Genomic DNA, 20,245 nt, shown 5'->3' on the forward strand with positions numbered 1-20,245 from the left:
TATGCGTTATGTCCACGTAACGTGAGATCTTGATACTTGCTACAACTTCCCAATAGATACATTAAATGTAAAAAAAATCGTATAAAAATTAAGGACGACTAAAATCTCGAATTGAATATTTGTACTTTTTAAGATCTTTTTTTAAAACGTTCATTGAACTTAATTTGTCAGTACGAGTGTTCTGCTCACTCTTTTGGTACTGATGACAAAACAATGAAATTTTTTTTTAAAATATTTTTTGGGAAAGTTGAAGGACCTAGCTTAAAGAGTGTAGATGCATAGCTAACCCTCAATATTTGAACAACATACAGATCTTTTATTTCATCAGACATTACTTTCTCTGGCGAGATGGTCATGACATTTCTTTAAGTGTCACTTCAGTCTCACTACTGTCCTGTTGCACGTTGGAGATAGCGCATTGTCTTAAATCGAAATATCATATAAGCAATTCAAACAAATAATTACTCCATAGCAAGATTAAAAATTAAAAAAAAAAAAACTCATACAAATATTTCGTACATGTTCTTCAAATAGGTTCCAATGAAAAGTAAACCGCAGGGGTGTTCAAATATAGACCGATATTACACATTGACATTCAACACTTTAACAATAAATGATCACTTCATAACCTCAGAATTACCCAAAAAAAAAAAACTTAGAAATTATAATTTTTAGTCACATTTGCACACCCCTATTTCCTTTATTTTCCTATTATATATTATTTATATAAAAATGCGTGCAGAAACCTATACCCTAAAGAAATTCATTTAATTGCACTGAGTTATTATAAATCTAACATCACATCCCCGAACATATTGATTTAAAAATAATCAAAACAATTTTCAGATCTCAAACAAAATCACATTTAAAATTTATCGATTGCGCGATTTCCGTTCTTAAAACAATACGATTAAGGACTAAATTAACGAATACAATGCCTTTACTCATCTACGCGATTATTACATAATGATTAAACATCTTACAGTTTATACATCATTGATGGCTTAATATTTAATTGAAGTTACAACTAGTCGAAAAATAACCATTGTGACATTTTATATGCAATATTTATTTATAGTTAAAAAATACGAATTGTATTAAGTTATCAAATGATAGTCTTTACATATTAAAAATTACGATTTATGAGTAGATCGTCCTTCGTACCTTCAATGTCATCAATTTTCAAGTTTATTTTGTGTCTGTTTCCTATTATTTAAAACTTATTTGATCTTAAGGCAGTATAATAATGACGCTTGATTGAATTACACGTTGAAATATGTTAAATGGCATATTTGATGTTAATATGGCATCGTGCCAGTTTCTGAACCATCTTCAACAGCGAGAAGTGGATTTCGTACAGGCTTATATAATTAATATCTAGTAAAAGCTAAATCAAATATTCTAGACACGAATTCGAAAGATCATTGATCCTTATTAACTATGATCCATTTGATATTCAACTTTGTCACTGAAGCCTTACGGTCCATTTTTCTTAGTAAGTACGTGTTCTATTTTAGATTTTTGTTATCTCAAAATGTGTACACTAGGTTACGATGTGGCCTCTTTAATTAAGAATTTCTAGTTATTAATGTTTGAGTATAAATGGACCCTAGCTAGCTATATGAATAGTCATACTCAATCTAAGTTGGACTATGGTCGCTTAGGGCGCTTTTGTAGGGTACCATTGCGGTGAAGCGGCGCGCGCGCGAAGGGGGGGGGGGGGTGTAGTCGCGGCTGGTGCGTGCGCGAGCTATGGCGCGCGAGGAGGGGGGGGGGGGGCGGTGGCGCGGCTGGTAGGGCGAGCGCACCCTACGTGATGAGGCGCGGCGCGTGCAGGCCGCTGAGGCGGCGCGCGAGGGGGGGCCGGTGGCGCGGCTGGTCGTCGGCGCGCGGCGCCCAGTCCTGCAGGCGGGCGCCGGCCGCCAGGCGGTGCGTGAGTCGGTGCGCTATAGAGAATCCGCCGCTACCCTCCAGTTGCGTCAGCACTATGATCACTTGTCTGCAATTGAAAGTTATATTTTACTCAAACTATAGGCACAACTGACATTACACAGTAGCTCCCAAAGTTGGTAGCATATTCGATGATTTATATTTCTTGTAGTACCAATGACCAGAGCAATAGTGACCACTTACCACGTGACTGGCAAATGTCAATCTGCATACCAATGACAATAACACATTATAAGCTTAGCACTGTCTTTTTTGTCTATTTCATATTGTTGTAATTTTTATCTAACAAAAGGCGGCGTATCTAATATGACGGCGCAGCGCTAGCGCCACCTTTTAAATTACGAGGAAACAAGATTTGACAGCTAGGCGGTCTGGTGAAACGTCGTATCGACGGTTGGTGGGAATGTTGAACGCCGCCATTATTGTGGAGTAGTCAACTGCAAGCTCTACCACATCTGCGACGAATCGCCTTTGGTCCTCATAATTTTTATATTGTGTTATTGTAATTTAACCAATGGCTTATCCTGATAGAGATGGAGATCTGCCTTTATATATATATATATATATATATTATTATTATTTAAAAGGTCCATCTCTTACCGATGCAGCGGCGGCACAGAGTCGATGGTCTTGAGTTCCCCGCGCGTGGACACTACGTTGTAACTCTCTTGACAGTCGCACTTCACGTGGATCCATTTGTCCGTGTGTCTGTTTTCCACCATCACCACTAGACCAGCCCAACCCTGGAAATAAATGTAAGTTTTCAAATATATACGATCTCATGGCGTCCCATGATAAACGCAGTCCCAGGAATAGGTTTTTAGTAAAGTCTGGCACTAGTAGGTACAGTCCAAGTCATATTACAGATAACATTTTATTGTTGAATTGTCGAAGTATGCAGATGCCCGCCGTCAGAGAATAATACATATTTTGTATTCACTATCAATACGGCCGTCATATGTATTTTAACTTCTTGCTTACCTTCGTCAAATAATACGCCGTCATTCCTTGTCTTCCTTCGTGCCTTTGACCTCTTGCCAAGGTCAAGCCAATGATAGCGTCCGCTAGGATATGTGGATGGAGCGAGGGACGTTCCACGGTCAACGGTTTTGAAGAATGTGCTGCTAGAACGTGTCGTGGCCAGGCTGAACTGTCTGCCAGTTCCAGACCGGTGTGCCAGTGGTTGAAAGCCAAGCATACTACTAAATAAAATCCTTTTTCTAACATTTTATGACAGCCGACGAAACCTCGGACCTGTATCAATAAAAAGAACCAAAGATATAGTCAATCGAATAGATTCATCAATTACTAAGATTCTTTTAGTTGAAAAAATGTAAACTCACTTGTCTTTTGCTATGAGCTACTAGTTTGCCAACTTGAGCGCTAGGTCCAGATTTAGTTCTGAAAACAACTACGCACAAATCGAGCTGGGACCTCTGACTTTTGGCTGAATTTCTGAAAATAACACAATACATATACAATAATACGTAAAATTAACGAAAAAAAGTACCGTATCATTTGCACTCGACTGCCACGTGCAATAGTCTAGTGGGTAGCTATAAGGCTGTAGATTCGAGCCTCAGCATCGGTCATTAAAACCAAAAATAATTGATGGTCCTTTTTTTTTCAAAATTCTCGGGAATTGCGTGAAGGTAGATAGTCGAAAGTATTAACACTGCCGTAAGTCCCGTGCCTGAAAGCTACCAGTGAAATAACTAACCTCTGTCCCTCTTGAAACAGCGTAAAGTCGACCTCGGTGGGTTGAGTGGCAGTGAGCAGGAGGCAGGTCAGGTGTCGCGTGGACGACATGGGAGGCAGGATGCCGGCCAGCCGGACCTCGTGCCATCCCACTCGCACCTTGCATATGTCTATGCAGTCGAAGTACCTGCAAGAGACGGGTGCAGGGTGAGATGAGCCCCAGGGGAGCGGCGGCGGGGGCGGCGGGGCGGCGGGGGCGGCGGGGCGCGGGCGCACCTGAGCACGTCGTCGAAGCTGATCCAGAACACGCCCTGGTCGCGCTCGGCGGCGGGCAGCGCGCGGCGCAGCGCGTCCGTCCAGCGCGGGCAGTGCGCCGCCCACGCGCCGCGCCACGTGTAGTGGCCCCACGGGTTGCGCAGGCGCAGCAGGCGCAGCGGCGGGCTGCCGCCCAGCTCCGCCACGTCCAGCACGGAGTAGGCGTGGCGCGGCCGCAGGCCCAGGCGCTGGTACTCCTCCTCGTCCACCTGCGTGAACGGTTCGTTACGAAAGCGTAAAGCATGTTTTTATTAAATATTTACATAACTTTTGACTGGAATTGAGCTACCTCATCTCGACCAGTGGCTTTGTAAAAATTGACTAAGACGTCTCCCAACTTAGCGTCTGCGCTCAGCGTCTCAACGAGCTGTTCGTTTAGGGTAGCGGAAAATTAGTCAAGAAAAAACAGGAGAACTGATGTCAAATATACCGCCGATCGTAAAAGTATACCAAACCCTTGAGAAAAACCCACGTCAACCTCTATCTCTGTCACATGAGCCATCATCTAAGCGACCGCACCTTCATGTTCCCGCCGCCGCAGCTGGCGCCCATGAGGAAGCAGGCCTGGCGCGAGGACAGCAGCTGCGCCCACACCAGGTCGCGGTCCAGCTGCTCCAGCGGGGCGCCCGCGCCGCCGCCCGCGCCGCCCGCCTGCAGCGACACCGACTCGCACGGCGCGCCCGTCAGCGTGCACAGCCCTGCGCACACTCTCTCATACACGCGCGCTCGCGGACTCGCGGACGGACGGGTGAACCTCGTTACGAAATACCCTACCTTCGATGGCTCTCCCCGAGACCAACGCTTCGTAGCAGCCGTGTAGTTTCGCGACAGCTTTCTCTATTAAAGGTACCCACAGTTGTTTTCTTTTCGCCTGTAAAACAGAATCAATCGCATATAAATACAACTTGAGTGAATTGTACTCACCAACATATTTATTCAATTGTTGCGTTGCATTGACTGTCAAAAATCTACCGTCAAAAGAAAAAGCCTCATCTATGAGAAGCCTAATTTTTTAAACTGAAATATACAAAGTGTGCCTCAAACGCCATTTAGTTTAATTGTATCCTTTACCAAAAATATTCTTTAACCATTATTATATTGTAAAATCGTCTTTGTGGAGAAGTGTGTTAACGACAATGTTCTACGATTGATTACAAATAAACAAGGTGGGAAGAGGACAATTGAAGGGTACCTGCGAGTAGACGAGGTGTCCCTTCCGGTTGCAAGGCAGCAGGTCGTCCAGCGTGACGGTGAGCCAGCGGCCGTCCTTGCACAGGCGCAGCTGGTAGGCGCCGCGGGCCGGCTCCGCGCGCACCAGCACGCTGCGCACCAGCGCCGAGCGCTCCGCCAGCACCGCCAGCGCCGACAGCAGCCAGCAGTTGCCCAGCACACCTGCCATCGGTATTTATGTTATGGTACCTGTGTTAGAGCTATGGATAGGCATGTATGGGTTGGTATTACTCGTGTCTAAGTCATACAAAGTAATTTTATAAGTGAGCCTATCGAATCAATGTGTCTACGCTTGACAGTAAACACTTCCCATCGAGGAGGTCACTCACTTATCGCAAGATATAAATCGATGGAAAGGATTGAGAACGAATTAAGATTGCGAACATAACAATCCATGATTGTCAAAGAGAAAATATTCTTCTGCCAATCAAGCTATATATTAAACTTTTATATGCCCCTATCGTGTGTTCAGCGATAACGGTAACCATCTATAAAAAAATAATTGAAAACTATTAATGATTTGATAGGAAACTGGTCGCTTTTGCAGATACACTCAGAGAATCTAACTAATCAATGAATCTAATTTAAGTAATCACAAAACGTAGCACGACTGTTTGAGAAGTCGTAATGTAAACGTCTCTGGACCCTCAGCGTGTCAACTATAGCAAATAATTAATTAGCTGTACTGATCCCTTCACGATACCTTGCGAGATGTCGGACGGGCGCGGGTCGCGGAACACGAGCCAGGGCAGGCGCGGGTCGGCGTCCACGTGTATGTGGTGCGGCCGCAGCCAGCGCGCCGCCGCGCCCGCGCCCTCGCCCGCGCCCGCGCCCGCGCCCGCGCCCGCCGCCGCGCCCGCTCCCGCTCCCGCACCCGCGCCCGCGCCCGCGTAGTACAGCGAGCGCGGCGCCGCCGGGAACGACGCGTCCACGTACATCGAGCCCGTCTGTGTTGTAGTATCGCACAAGTTACGAGTGTTACAACTCGGGAGCGGTAGATGGCGCTGATCGAAAATATCACATTCCTGAATCACGCTGTCTAGATTTTCGCTACTGGGTATATATAATGTGGAATACCATTTGTTAAATGATCAGATAAATTATAGTAATGTGAGCAGTTAAGAGCAGTGCTCCAGAACTATCGATAGTTTTAATATCGATAATTGACCTCGAAAAATGTGTTGCAGAACTATCGATAGTTGACCTCGAAAACTATTCAGGATATCGATAGTACTATCGATAGTATCGTTTGATCAATACTATCGATACTATCGATAGTATTGATAGCTCTCCGTGAGCAATACTATCGATAGTGGCAAAACTATCGATACTATCGATAGTTTAGGTTAAAAGTAATGGTTTTTGAAAAACTATCGATAGTATCAATAGTATTGCTCATGGGAAGCTATCGATAGTATCGATAGACTACTATTGATACTATCAATAGATAGATAGGTTGACACGTAACAATACTATCGATAGACTATCGATAGTATCGCGTACACCTTAACTATCGATAGTCTATCGATAGACTATCGATATTCAACACTAATATGGATAATACTATCAATAGTATCGATAGCTCTCTGACCTCTGTAATCAATACTATTGGTAACAGCGATACTATCGATACTATCGATAGTCTGAAAGGCGTCTTTGGACATCGAGGGTCGTATGTAATTATGTAAATTTAACATTTTTACAAGACAAACTATTTTAAAGCTAGAGGCTATATACACACTAAAGTTTTTTCATAAATCGAAGAAAAAGTTCTAAATGTAATAATTCTTATACTCTTTACTGGCGCAAATTTAATTAAACTTATTGAAATATAGTATCGTTCCTTGGCCTACTAAACAACTTATCTTGAGAAAGTAATACTATTGAATAATAAGTCGCTATCGACATCATTCATACCGCGGCACATTGAGCTAGAACCTCCTGCCACTGTGTCCAGGCGTGACTTTCCTCTCTCAGGCGGAGTATTTCCATAGGGGTGCTCTCTTGACGCTCCCCGTCTGAACCCTCCGCTGTAATATTGATAAGTAATAACTTTGGAATCAAAATATACAATCAAATTAATCATTTCGCGTTAAAGAACTACGAACAACAAAACTTTCCTATCACATTTAAATGTTCAAATTAATGAGTTATTGAGAAGAAGATTATGGTCAGATGATAAAATAAATAACAAATGTAATATCTCACGGGAATCATCGTCATCTAAGCTGGGCTGGTCTGGCGCGGCTGGCAAAAGCCTGGTTTTGGGCGACTGGCACATGTCGCAAGCCAGGGCCGTGCCAGCGTTCACGAACGTACACTCCGAGCACGGCCATTCTGTGGTTTCGCCTCTGTAGAATTTGGAATAAGCAATTATTCGATACGACTCAAGCTCAACGCACTGAACATAAATGGCACTATCATGAGCTAGTTTCAAAACAAAAATAGATATTTTAATTATGTTTTTAAGCAAAATAAACTTTATATTTTTTTTTATATTCAACTTCCATTTAACTTGTATTTTATTTGCAGTTTTGTATACTTAATAAGCTCAAGGTTACAAGAACTTTCGTTGATTTGAATTTTTTGTATTTTATTAATTTCTACCACTTAAATTAAAATTAACTTTCATTTAGTTTTAGTATTACAGTGTTTTATTTCAGAATACAAAACAAAATAATAATAAATTCTAATATAATTTAAAATAAATATAGCTTACTTGTGTTCGGGGGGAGGAGTCTTGTGTCGCGAAGCTCTTCTCGGTGCCGGGGTGTGCCTAGATGGACTTCGACCCGCTAGAAAACCGAAAAAAAACCCCTCTATGAAATAAGTAACTGGACGGGCAAATGTCTTTGGCTAAATGGTCACCACCGCCCATAGACATTGGCACCTTAATAAAATTTAACCGTTCCTTACATCTCTCGTTTAAAATTTCTCTTGTATACAGATATTTTAATATTGAATACTCCAAAATACTCAAAAAACTTATTACGTTAGAAAAATTTGAAATACGTATAAATCAAGTGATTTTTAATGGATTAATGTTGGGGTTAGGGGTGCTGTCTTTAAACATACCAGCAGCTGCTTGATTCGTAGCTTCGTTCGAAGATCCCGGGACGCCGTGTTTGGGTACCGGCGGAGTTTTGCAAGCAAGACAGAGGTTCGCTGACAGCGGGTTCCTTAATGTACACGAACTGCATGACCTGACGTGAATATTTATGAATTATCAGTTGTGTATTATCAATGTATTTTTTTTTAAATATATTTTTTATTAAATTTATTTTTATTATTTGTTATACATGAGCAAAACAAACATTATGACCTTGACAATATCTCCCGTTCATTTTATGCAGTAAAAAGTGACTTTGTTATTATTTACAAAATAATTAGTGTAGTATAATGTGTACGGGTATCTTGCATATAACGAATGGGATCATAAATGACGTCACACCTATTCGCTTTTTGCTCGCATACTTCTCACTCCGCAACTTTACTTATACGCCGTCTCGCTCACTCACGGGCAACAATATGCGGCGCCCAATATGGTAAGTATTACCTGAGGCATTACCCGTTCGGGCATCTTACGTAGCACGCCAAACGTACACCTTCAAATTTTTTTTTAATAGCATATTAGTCGGGCCCCATTTTCAGGACATACTAATATTCCTATTTACCCCTTCAATTAAGCCTGAAACTTTTGCTAAGAGTGGGGAGGACAATAGACCAAGGGGCCAGGATCGGATGAACTTCTAGTACATAATTCGCGTTTGGACTCCACTACCGCCGGAGTGGAGTGGAGTCAACATAAAGAAAGTATGAACGTGTAAGGCGTAGAGACCAGTAGGCGTGCGGCGAGGGCCGCGAGCCGGCGCACGCGGCGCACGCGGCCGCGCCCGCCTCGTTGACGAGCGTGCAGCGCGCGCACGACCACGTGCCCAGCTCCGCCGCCGGCGCCGACGTGTCTGCGGGCGGCGACACGCACGTGAGCACGGACACACCATGTCCCGGTTAATTAATATATTAGTATGGGGTAGCGAGAAGCTAACCGTATCTATGAATCCTCCATCAGACATACTTTTTTTAAATTAGGTTGCTAGGTTTGAGTCTAATGTGACAGGGTCGGAGGGAAAGATTATGGCTACAGTTGTTTATGGTACCAGAGTTACCGGAGATTAATTGCTCAATTAAGTTTCACTAACGTGGAAGTGTATGAAAAAAGTTCGAGTTAATTTGGAATGTTGCTTGCAAACGTAGATTTTCATATTGAACGTACGACCCTAGCGACATTTATTTGTTTCCAAAATAAAGGAGTCGCATGAAATAAACTTTTAAGGAGACAAAACATTTTCAACTAATTTTGAGAGCAAAGACAAATTTGTTGACAATATATTTTGTTGAATTGTTTGAAAAATGACTTGCTCAAAGTTTCAAAATGGTAATTATATTTAAAAGGAAAATATAAAGTCATTTTATTTGGAAACCTTCTACACGACGGAATATTGAGCCTATTTTTGTATTCAATTTCATTAAATTGGGTATTTCAGTCGGTCAATTTGAGAGATATTTTAAGTATCTTACCAACGGCAAATAGGAGTTCGTCACTGTTAAGATCGTGATCCAATGAAGCGATAGGCACTGTCAGCTTTTTAGCAGGCTCGTTGCGATTCGCTTCTGTTTTCGTAGCGCTTGCTTCTGACGCGGAATTGTTCCTGGAATGAGATACATACTTTACAACATCAAGTTTATGAATCTAATCGGGTTGTTTTTCTCACCGTACTCTGTTTTACTGATTGATTGAGACTACTTGATGGTAATGCTTTGTGCAAGGCCTGGGAAGGTCCCGCCCACTCTACATATATAATATATTCTACTTACAAGCAGTGGTACCGAGATGGGCTCCGCCTTAAACGGTGACTGTAGGCACAAGGGACAGAACATCTCTGTGCCCAAGGCGGCACATTGAATTTGTAAGAAAGGGTTTAAATTTCATACAGCGCCAATTTCTATGGCCAGTGGTAACCACTCACCATCGAGTGGCTCATTTGCCAGACCGAATACCGACGTCTTTTAAAAAATCAATCGCTTAGCTGCATCGGACGGTGACGGCGTTGACGGCGATGAAGGCATCTTAAAATCCCTACGCGTACCTGTGGCGGGCGTCGTGCGGCGCGAGCGTGACGGCGTGCGGCGGCCGCGCGCTGCGGCACACGTCGCAGCGCGCGCCCCACGCGTTGTACGCGAACCAGCACTCGCTGCACTGCCACATGCGAGCCGCGCCCCCGGGCTCGCGTCTGGCCACGTTCCAATTCATCGTCACAACTTATACTGAACTATATATATTTTTATAGGATAACGACTTTACTGGATCAAGTTAAGGTCCAGGAGGATATAGCACGTAAATATACCACTGAGTTTACGCTTATTAATCGTGACTTAATCGGTGAACCAAGACATCGTGAGAAAACCTCATGTTATTCGACCACCACGTAGCTTACTAAACAACCAAAGAAGTTTTTGTCCAGCAGTTGCATCCACACGTGTAACCTTGTGTAGAATACTTTCATGAATCAAACTTAATATTATTTATATAATTTTTTAATTTTAACTTACTGAAAAATTGTGTAAAAATTAGATATAGTTTTAAAAAACTTACGAGGTTTGCTGAATAGAAGGCACTTTAGACGGATCCCGAGGGTTATGCGACACTTTGCCGACAGAGGGCAGCATATTAAACACTTTCCCAGTCTCTTTACTCGTCGCACCGATATGCGACGTCCTTAAATTAGTCTCACCGATCGGAGAAATACAATTTTCCGCACCTAGCAACTCGTCGATCCTGGCATAATCACCGTCTCCCATATCATTGGAATACACGACTTCGTTCTGTGAATTGCTCATGACTGTTTTCGTATCTTGCACGGACACGTACGAATACCTCGTGCCATTATTATTGACTTGTAATTGGAGATTCAGATCCTTATATTTGCCCTTGTTCGGTAGCGCATATATAACGCCTTCGGCATTCGTGTCCCAGCTGCATTCCTTATCAATCAATTCAGCATTTTCTTCCGCCTTCTTATCAGCATCCCGCCTATCTTCAGGCTTTGTCAGCGTCCCACAATAGCCGGCAAGTGATTTCTGATAGTCATTCAAACTTCTTCTACTCGATATGACTTTACCAACGGGTCGATTCTCATTCGTCTGTTCTGAAAATGATCGTCGATAAGTCGGCCGAGTTTCTGGTGAATTCTGTGCGCTAATTGATCGTTGAAAGGAATCGCCAGAATTCGTACCTGTTTGCGGCCAATCTGGAACGGTTATCATAATACCACCAGATGAAGGCAACGAGGTCGCTCCATCTCTACCACTCAATGTCTCGTGTCTGCCCAAAGTCGTTACACTAAGACCCCTTGTATTGGAAATTCGGGCGAGAGGAGATATTCTTGGAGACAAACAAGCTTCGCAATGTGTTCTAATACCAGAATTTTCTAATGTACATTTGCTGCAAGCCCACTTTTTCAAATGCAGACCTCTACTATGCTCTTTTTGATATTCTTTCACGTAATTCAGTTCCCAATTAGACTTGCTCTCATTTAACTTCTTGGGGCGTCTCGTAACTGTGTGGAGACTTCTCAAGAATGATTCCCTTGGATTATACGACGAAGTACCATATCTTTCAGAGACTAACAAACTCGTCGGTCTGTTTATGGTACCTCTAGTCTCTTCAACATTCCACCACTTCTGTTGCGAATTGATCACAGAGCCATGAGATAAAGATCTTGTAACTCCATGAGCATGATCGGTTATTTGCGTCGGAGATAAACGCAGGCACTGCACATCAAGGTTCAGAGGTCGACCGCCGGAAAAACTTGACGAAGGTTTATACGAAGGGACAGCTAAAGTGTTGGACCTTATCATACTGTGGTCTAGAAGGAAAAAAAAAATATAATTACCTATGCCAGTTCGATAAAAAAGTATGATATAAATAATTTGAATTTACCTTGGTCAGGCTTATCCTTGTCAGTCATCCCTGAAGGTTGTTCCTCGTCATCGGACAATCTGGATAATCAAATACGTTTTAATAACGAAATAATGGCAGGAGTTTGTTTGAAGATAATTTATCGTCGTATACCTGTATACAGGCGCATGAGGCGCGATCTTGTCGCAAGCAGCGCAGCGCCAAGAGGCCGAAACGTTCCGGAGCCCGCAGCCGCAGCGCCACGCGCGGCTCGCCAGCGGCGCTGACCCGACACACGACCATCCGCTGCGACACATGCGAATGGTATACCAAGACATATAAACGTCATACACAGGCTTCAATTAAAGGCTTTTATATTCAAATACAAAATAAATATAAGAGGACTTTGCCCAACAATAGAATATTTATGGACTGGTCCTGATGGTATCTAATATTATATATGATACTAGCAAAATTCGGTAGATGTTGTCGGTGAATAAATTTCCCCATGGGAAAATTCACATATACCAATTTTTATATATATAAATTATATATTATGAGACACACTATACACTACAACATACAATATTTATTATATACATTTAAAAATATATGATATGTATCCACACAATTTATTAAATGTATAGTGACATAAATTTACTAATAGAAAACTTATAGACAACTAGCTCCGTTTCAGATGGGTTCAATTTATTATTAAAGAAAATTATATGATATAAATATAATTTATACCCTACATTATTCCTATATATAGGTATATCCTTTATATAGTTATATCGTGGGAATTTGTTTAGAATTGTATCACGAGTTCCAGAAATGTCCCCTTCATACAAACAAAAATAATTTGACCTCTTTACAATATTAATATAGAAGTATAGATAAAAACAATGTTATAATATACACAGTTCTTTGTAATAATTTGTCACAATAGAATCAGATATATTTATTTGTATCATTATTGATTTATATGCATGTGTCACCAGCAATTAGCTTAATTAACAGCCTTTTTAGTAAATAGTACTGTTTAATCTCTGCTTTAATGAAATTTTGCCAATACTTTAACAAAGGTTATTTGCTTTTGACTCGTCTGAAAATGAACATAGACATATCAAAAATGTGCTGAAGCTTCAATTCATAAAATTTTATCTAACCAATTAATTATGTTCTAACCGAACCAATATCAATATTTTACAAAAGATTTTAAAAGGTTCCCGTCCAAATATCTGACACAATAGTTAAACAATAATCATGAATCACGTATGATACATAAAATATGAACAGTGTTAATACAATAATCTGACACACAGGCTCGGCCTAGTTCAAGTGCTTGTACTCATAGAATAAGTACATACAAATAATATTATTTGTATGTAATATTATTCAGAAGTTATGATACATCCATGTACATTATTTGGTTTTGGTTCCTAATAAATAAATAAATAAATAAATAAATAAATATAAATAAATAAAAAATAAATATAGGTAATGATATATTTTTTAGTTATGGCAAGAATGATAAAACAAGGTACCTTAATTGTCAATACAAACTTGGTGAAAATTTGTTTTGTTGCAAATGTATTTGTATGTGAATATTTTTAAAAAGAAAGTAAGTCTTTGTTTGGTTTCTAAACAAATTATAGTGTCACATAATAAAATTACACACTGGAATGATAATGCTGTAGTCGAAATTTTTAATGGAGATCGACAAACAGTTCTACACATATAGGATTCCTGATTGGACCAATACAGATTATCAAACTATTATATGGATAGTAATTGGAAATATATATAAGCTTATAAGTTATACAGAGGAATAAACCCTATTATGTTTATCACTTTAATATTTTGAGCTGTATGTTTAACAAAACATTAGCAACACAGATACTACACTAATAAAAATAGAAACATTTATGCTTAATTTTTATAGATGATTATAGATCAAGTATTTTTTTTTAATTCGAGTCATTCTATTTTTATTACGCTTATTTTTAGATTTTTTTTTAATAAAATATCAACACTTGCCTTGTAAAGTATTGATACTAATATTTTAGTACAATTGATAAATTGACGAAAACAAGTTAATTAGACATTAAAAACAAATGAGATACATAAAAAACATTGTTTAATAACAAGTTATTATCCTTAAAACAGTAAGTAATCGATTTTCAAGCTCACTACATTAGTTAATTCAGTAAGTGAGGTAGGTTTACATTTTAAAACACTCTTTCACATTAAACTTCATACATTTATTATAAAAAACCAATTAAGCAAAATAACTAGTTACCTTTTTGTCTCGCTAAGTAATATACGGTAGTTTAATGTATACGTTACATACCCACAATCATTGTGATCGAACTAAAAACATCATTTTTATTAAAATAATGACTAAGCCCCGCCACTAAATGGAAACCAGTCGACAATTCCGATAATGAACGATGAATACACACACGCAACTACTAAATACAATGGTAATAATAACCTAAATATGGACTGAGAAAAATCGATAATCTTTGACATAAGAAACAATGAAATAGAACGTCAATAAATCGGTATAAAACATACCTATTGAAAGTGTTTGTTGTCGGTATGACGATAGCTTCTGAGCCGGGAGTCGTTCCACCGCTTTTTTCTGTCCGAGAAGCGTATTCCGACGAAGAATCACCGGTGTAATATCGTTTTTGGATAACACTGTCATGATCAGATACTCTTTTTATACTACATTTTAAACACTTCACACTCTCGGTGGGGTTGATTTGACCACACGTCTGACAATGCCATTGCAGCACCGATGCGATTGAACCCATTTTAATTCACACATGGCTATGTGACCATAACAACGCGTCGTTTTTATGGAAACAATTTCGAGCTCACGAAAAATGAAAACAGCTGATCCACCATATTGTTTGTGTATAACTTTTTTTAGACAAATGTTGCCATTTTATCAGGAATGCTTAGTATTTAGTCATCGTATATTACTAAATCATACCAAACCCGATAATGCTCGTGTGGTGTTAATTTAATTTATCCTGATTGAAAATATACTTTTATTACTTATTTAAACTATAAAACGTTTATAGGTGCCATCTACATTATTAGACCTGTAAACGAAACTAATAGCAGAATAGTACATAATTATTTAACAGAGATGGCTCTGATCATTGTAGTAAAAAAGATTGGTAGTCGTGATTCCAGAAAAAAAAAACCTATTCTTTTACATTCTATTTTTTGTTATAATAATGTTTAGTCAATAAAGTTTAAAACTTGGCAAAGAACATTTTTTAAAGAACAACAAAGTAAACATGACAAAGTAGATCAGTGATTAAAATTATTTAATAGGTATACATCGTAAATTAATGAAATACATAGTCTGAGTTGACGTCAGAAAATTGAAATCACAGTACTACCAATTCCTTAAGGTTTCTATTATTTATAATGTTGTTCTTTCTAATTTTTTTGAATTACGTAAAAACTATTGAACTTAAAGACAATGAGTAGTCACCGCGGTATCACCCGTAGATGGTTATACGCTATTCATTTTTTGAATTCAGTTTACCCTTGCCCCTTTTTTATTTAATGTTCAGCAAAGAGGGCGGGTGACAGCTAGTTATTTTAAATAATACCTACCTGATTAAAAAATACTTCAGTGGTGCACCCTTTTGTATGGTCTAGCAAGGAAACTAAGTCCATATTGCCATTTATGCAATTAAAACAATTCGGAAACTCAAAGATATAAGTACTGCTAGGCTAGTTTATTTTAATAATTTTCAGTTTTATGCCATATGGAATGTTTTTATGGTTAATGCCACATATTTAAATGGTATTTAGTCTGCGGAAAATAACTGTTCGAACTATTTACAATATTAGTTACATCATTACGTGAAAATGTTAAAGAAATAGGTGTATTCACGGCTGCTTAACAATAATATGATAATATAATGTTTATACAGAAAAATATACAAAATATTCCATAAAAGCCGATATATGTACATACTTTTAGTACAAGAAATAAAAATAACCTTGTAAACCCTGCTTTCCGCTTGCATACGGTGCTGAAACGTTTTGGGGCAATAGTATACGCATATTTATAATAAGATACCTACCGGAAAATATAATCGATTTACTATTAAACAAATTTAAAAAGTTTATTTAAGCTAAATAAATCTACAAATCTCATATATTAAAATAATAGTTTTTGGAAAAAAAGCCTGCAGTTGTGCTCAGATTTCATCACAGGACTGATTGAACTATAATTGCTAATATGTAAAAGCATTTTAAATCTGTTTATTTGTAAAGAGCAACTATGCGACTATCTTGCCGTTTTTTCTCGTTAGAGGCTGCTTTTCGAAACGTTGGTAGAGTTTAAATATTGACGATCGAAAAATGCTTTACTGCAATGTTGATTAAAATACATTTGATTTGATTTGAAAGAAGACAAATCAATTTTCTTCATAGATTATATATGTATTTTTTTCCGAACCAGTGGTAGTGTTTGATTTCACAAAGCTTAGCTTAATTTCAATAAGCATGTGTAATGCTTCTATATTGAATAAAGGAATTTGAGTTCGAGTTTGAAAAAAAAAACCTTATTAGAATATGTTTTTCCCAGTCTATGTTTGAAAAGAAAAACGCGCAAATAAGTATAATAATTCTAGAGAAGTAAGTAAAGTTCTTTCCCGTATAAACGCAAGCAAAAACTTTATTTCAGTTCTAACTGTAAATAGTTTAACCCAAATCGTTATAATGACTTAGTTTCAAATTATACCCAATAAATAACAAGATAAATATCATATTTGTTCACAACAATATGTCCACAGGTGATATTCATGTTACAAGGATCAAGATGAATTAGTTTAGTGTTGAAAATAGTGAAACAACTGCGTCCCGCATGGACGCGAATACACGATCAAGATTGATCGTTCCGCACCCGATTGTTTACGTATTGTTTTGTTTTTGTTCGGTATTATCCCTTACCTTTATTTGTCTACGTATAAAGATATGTAAAAAAACAATTGAGAATTAAGTTTGTCAACTTGAAAATTAATCATTTGGGTATTTAAGTCCTCTCTATTGGATAATCTACTTATTTGAATTTGAAATGATCAGCTTCGAAGAAGGAATAAAGATAAAACCTTAGACCTTACTAAAACAGTTCTTGTTTAATATGTCGTTATTTATAATACAACACAGTTCCATTTAAATATCGTATATCCAGTTTAAATTCTAAAATTCCGATAACAGCTTCGTCAATATTCAACCGAAACTTTTTCCCGAATCCATAATGAAAATCATAGATAAATTATTTATTCAAGCTCTCGGCCAATGGTATCGCGTCAATTCGGTGTCAAATGTTGTTTATTTCTCTCTGCTCCTCTGATATTTGGAATAGGCTCTATTTATTTTTATTGTTATTATTTTATTTTTTGTTTACTAGTAGATAACAGTTGAGTCGTTAGTTATAGTGAATAATTTAATGTTTGATTTTGACTGGAATGTAAAATCCATTTGTGTTCACATGAGAGACTATACTCTGAACATTATTCATTCATGTTTATTAAATAATTATGAAACTTCCAGGCCATTAGCTCGTATCAGAATCGGGATGAAATTGTTGTAAACGTAAATTAGTTTGAATTAATCATATCAACGTTCGAAACAAAAACACTAATAAGATAGGTTTGTAAGATATAAAAATGTTTCCTATTCCAATAACAGTAGATGTGGATATTCAAAGTTTAGATTTAAAATTCGATGCATTTTGCTTTGCCTTGCCTTGGTTAATATATCTTTATTTATAGTACAACGTTATTCCATTGAGTAGGTACATGTATGTATCCCAAATCTATTTCAACCTCAATATCCACTTTAACTTTACTTACAAAGTTCCGACGACAATTTTGTCGAAATCCAAAACGTCATATTTTCACGAATCCATCATGAATATCTCATCAGCCCAATGACGTGGCAGTTTAAAGTCTAAGTTTATTTTTACTCTGCCTTCCATTGCAATAAATTATACAATATCAGATAGAATCTGATTGTTATCCAATTGAGATATGTCCAGGCATCTGTTACGGTTTTTTTTTATCTCCCTTGAAAATCGTAATTACGCGTTTCTCCCACGTGAAGTGTGTGGGGGGGGCATTGCTTGGGAGAGATGGAACGGATGGCAATACGGAAGCCTGCGCATGCTACCACGAATCCCTAAAATATCTGTTACATTTGGGGCAAATTTGCACATCATGTACACGTAAATCATTTGTGCATCATCATGGACATCATGTACACGTGGGACGTGAAGTTGGCTGATAAAACTATCACAAAAGACACTCAATAGTTCGATTATCTTTGTAGGGTAAATTTCTCGAGCCAACTACTTACCTTAGAACGTGTTTTTTTTTTAATTTAACATCATGAACTTGTTAGATTTTGTTTTTATGAAACACAAATATTTATTTTACCATTATAATAGTTGTAGTAATCGTAATATTGTATTAATTAATATTTACATTAACACCAATTACTTAATACTAACTTTGCATCTTGATAATTGCAAAAAACACAATTCATATATCATCAATAATTTAATAAGCAATAATAACAATTATACTTTATCACAAAATTATATCATACCTTAAATGTTAACACACTCAATTTCAAGGCGAAAATTATTAATAAAAGCGTTACAACAGTTTGGTAGTAAGAACACCAACGTAAAAAAAAAGCTAAATTTACTATAAATTTAAGGGATAGGCGCATCTAAATAGCAACGTAAGTCAGTTGTCAACCTTTCACGAGTGAGATACGAAGTGAGCTCTTACAGAATAGGAATGCAGATACGTTATCTTGATTGAAAATGTTAATGCAGAGGAGACAACTTACCATCAGGTTGATATCTTCGTTGCTCAATGTTTTTTATAAAAAAAAAGTTTCAGTGTTATTAAGTTACAGTGTATATTTATACATGGTGGTTGGGCTTATCGGAAGCAACTGTAGTCCGTCTAGTACCACCAACTCATCAGATATTCTACCGCCAAATAGCAATATTTAGTATTGTTGTGTTCTGGTTTGAAGGGTGAGTGAAACAATGTAACTACAGGTACAAGGGACACACACAAAACATCTTAGTTACCAAGTGACGCATTTTCGATTTAAGTAATCGTTCAAATTTCCAATATAGAACGGTGACCACTTACGATCAGGTAACGAATATAAACAATTTACACAATAAATTAAAACTAAAACTAATACATACGTACATATATACAGCGTCTCTTGCAAAACCTTACAATGATTAATTTTATTTCTCCGTTCCGACATAATATATCCTACACTTGGAAGGTAGGAAGAAGCCAGCTTTTCCAGGTTTTCAATTTAGCTTAGCGTTTAAATCCTGTTACGTAGAAAAGAATAGAAAGAGAAATAGCTTACGAAATCAAAACGAAGTGTTTAATCTTGTTTGAGTATAACAAGACTAATACATAATGATCGTTATATAGGTACATATATATGTTTATATATCAACGTTGTATTATAAATACCGTTAGATAAAAATATATCTCACGATATTGATGAATCTTTTGATAGTTTATTGTTAAAATATTATGAATGGTAATTGAATTTACAATAAAACGTATGAAATTTCAATAGTTCATAGACTTTCGGTTAAATTAGGTTAGTCTTTGTAATTTAACTGAAGTACACTGCGATAATTTACCGGAAAATAATGCGCTACATTGTATTATGTAACTGTATGTACATCCTACTATGGGTACACAAGTATCAACGACACTACAGCAAAAAAAAATATCTACGAATGTGTCAATATAGGTTAGGCTTTATTTATTTTATAATTAAAACTTAACTGAACCGATTCTGGCGCATTCGTTTTTTTTTGCAGCGGTTACGTTTATACGTACGTAGTATGTTACAGTTTACAGACAGTTTCGCACAGATTATTTATATAACTATCTAGATCGGATTGCCGCGCTACAGAAGAACTAAAACAAACGAGTCAACTTTATTATCTCGGTGTGTGTGACCGTTACGCTTTATACTCACCAAACATCGTACTATTTA

At 37.9% G+C, this 20,245-nt stretch overlaps 2 protein-coding genes across 4 annotated transcripts in view; both read right to left on the reverse strand.

Annotated features, from left to right (window-relative positions):
• The window catches only part of LOC113400677 (allatostatin-A), a 241,578-nt gene that overhangs the window by 140,735 nt on the left and 80,598 nt on the right, over positions 1–20,245 (reverse strand). The window contains exon 1 of one of the 2 annotated variants that reach the window (XM_064218506.1): positions 9,609–9,614. The exons of the other annotated variant lie outside the window; for it this stretch is intronic. The gene's annotated coding sequence lies outside the window, so the exon portion shown is untranslated. Of the gene's footprint in view, positions 1–9,608; positions 9,615–20,245 lie in introns of those variants that run through there. 2 annotated transcript variants of the gene reach the window in all.
• On the reverse strand, positions 207–15,116 carry LOC113400704 (calpain-D). 2 transcript variants are annotated; one of them, XM_064218503.1, is made up of 21 exons: positions 14,732–15,116; positions 12,326–12,457; positions 12,194–12,252; positions 10,847–12,119; positions 10,341–10,484; positions 9,772–9,902; positions 9,032–9,155; positions 8,269–8,396; positions 7,913–7,988; positions 7,402–7,544; positions 7,111–7,223; positions 5,897–6,140; positions 5,156–5,355; positions 4,738–4,834; positions 4,483–4,661; positions 3,925–4,172; positions 3,671–3,835; positions 3,294–3,405; positions 2,932–3,204; positions 2,551–2,693; positions 207–1,999 (listed from the first exon to the last, which is right to left on the reverse strand). In XM_064218503.1, the coding sequence occupies exons 1-21, from the start codon at positions 14,971–14,973 to the stop codon at positions 1,810–1,812; spliced, it is 4,416 nt and encodes a 1,471-aa protein (XP_064074573.1). In that variant the 5' UTR covers positions 14,974–15,116; the 3' UTR covers positions 207–1,809. The 2 variants fall into 2 exon arrangements, with proteins under 2 accessions (XP_064074573.1, XP_064074574.1); XM_064218504.1 differs by lacking the exon at positions 14,732–15,116 and adding an exon at positions 14,505–14,692.

Source organism: Vanessa tameamea, chromosome 22, assembly GCF_037043105.1.
Source record: "Vanessa tameamea isolate UH-Manoa-2023 chromosome 22, ilVanTame1 primary haplotype, whole genome shotgun sequence".
In the NCBI taxonomy this organism is placed as follows: Eukaryota; Metazoa; Arthropoda; class Insecta; order Lepidoptera; family Nymphalidae; genus Vanessa; species Vanessa tameamea.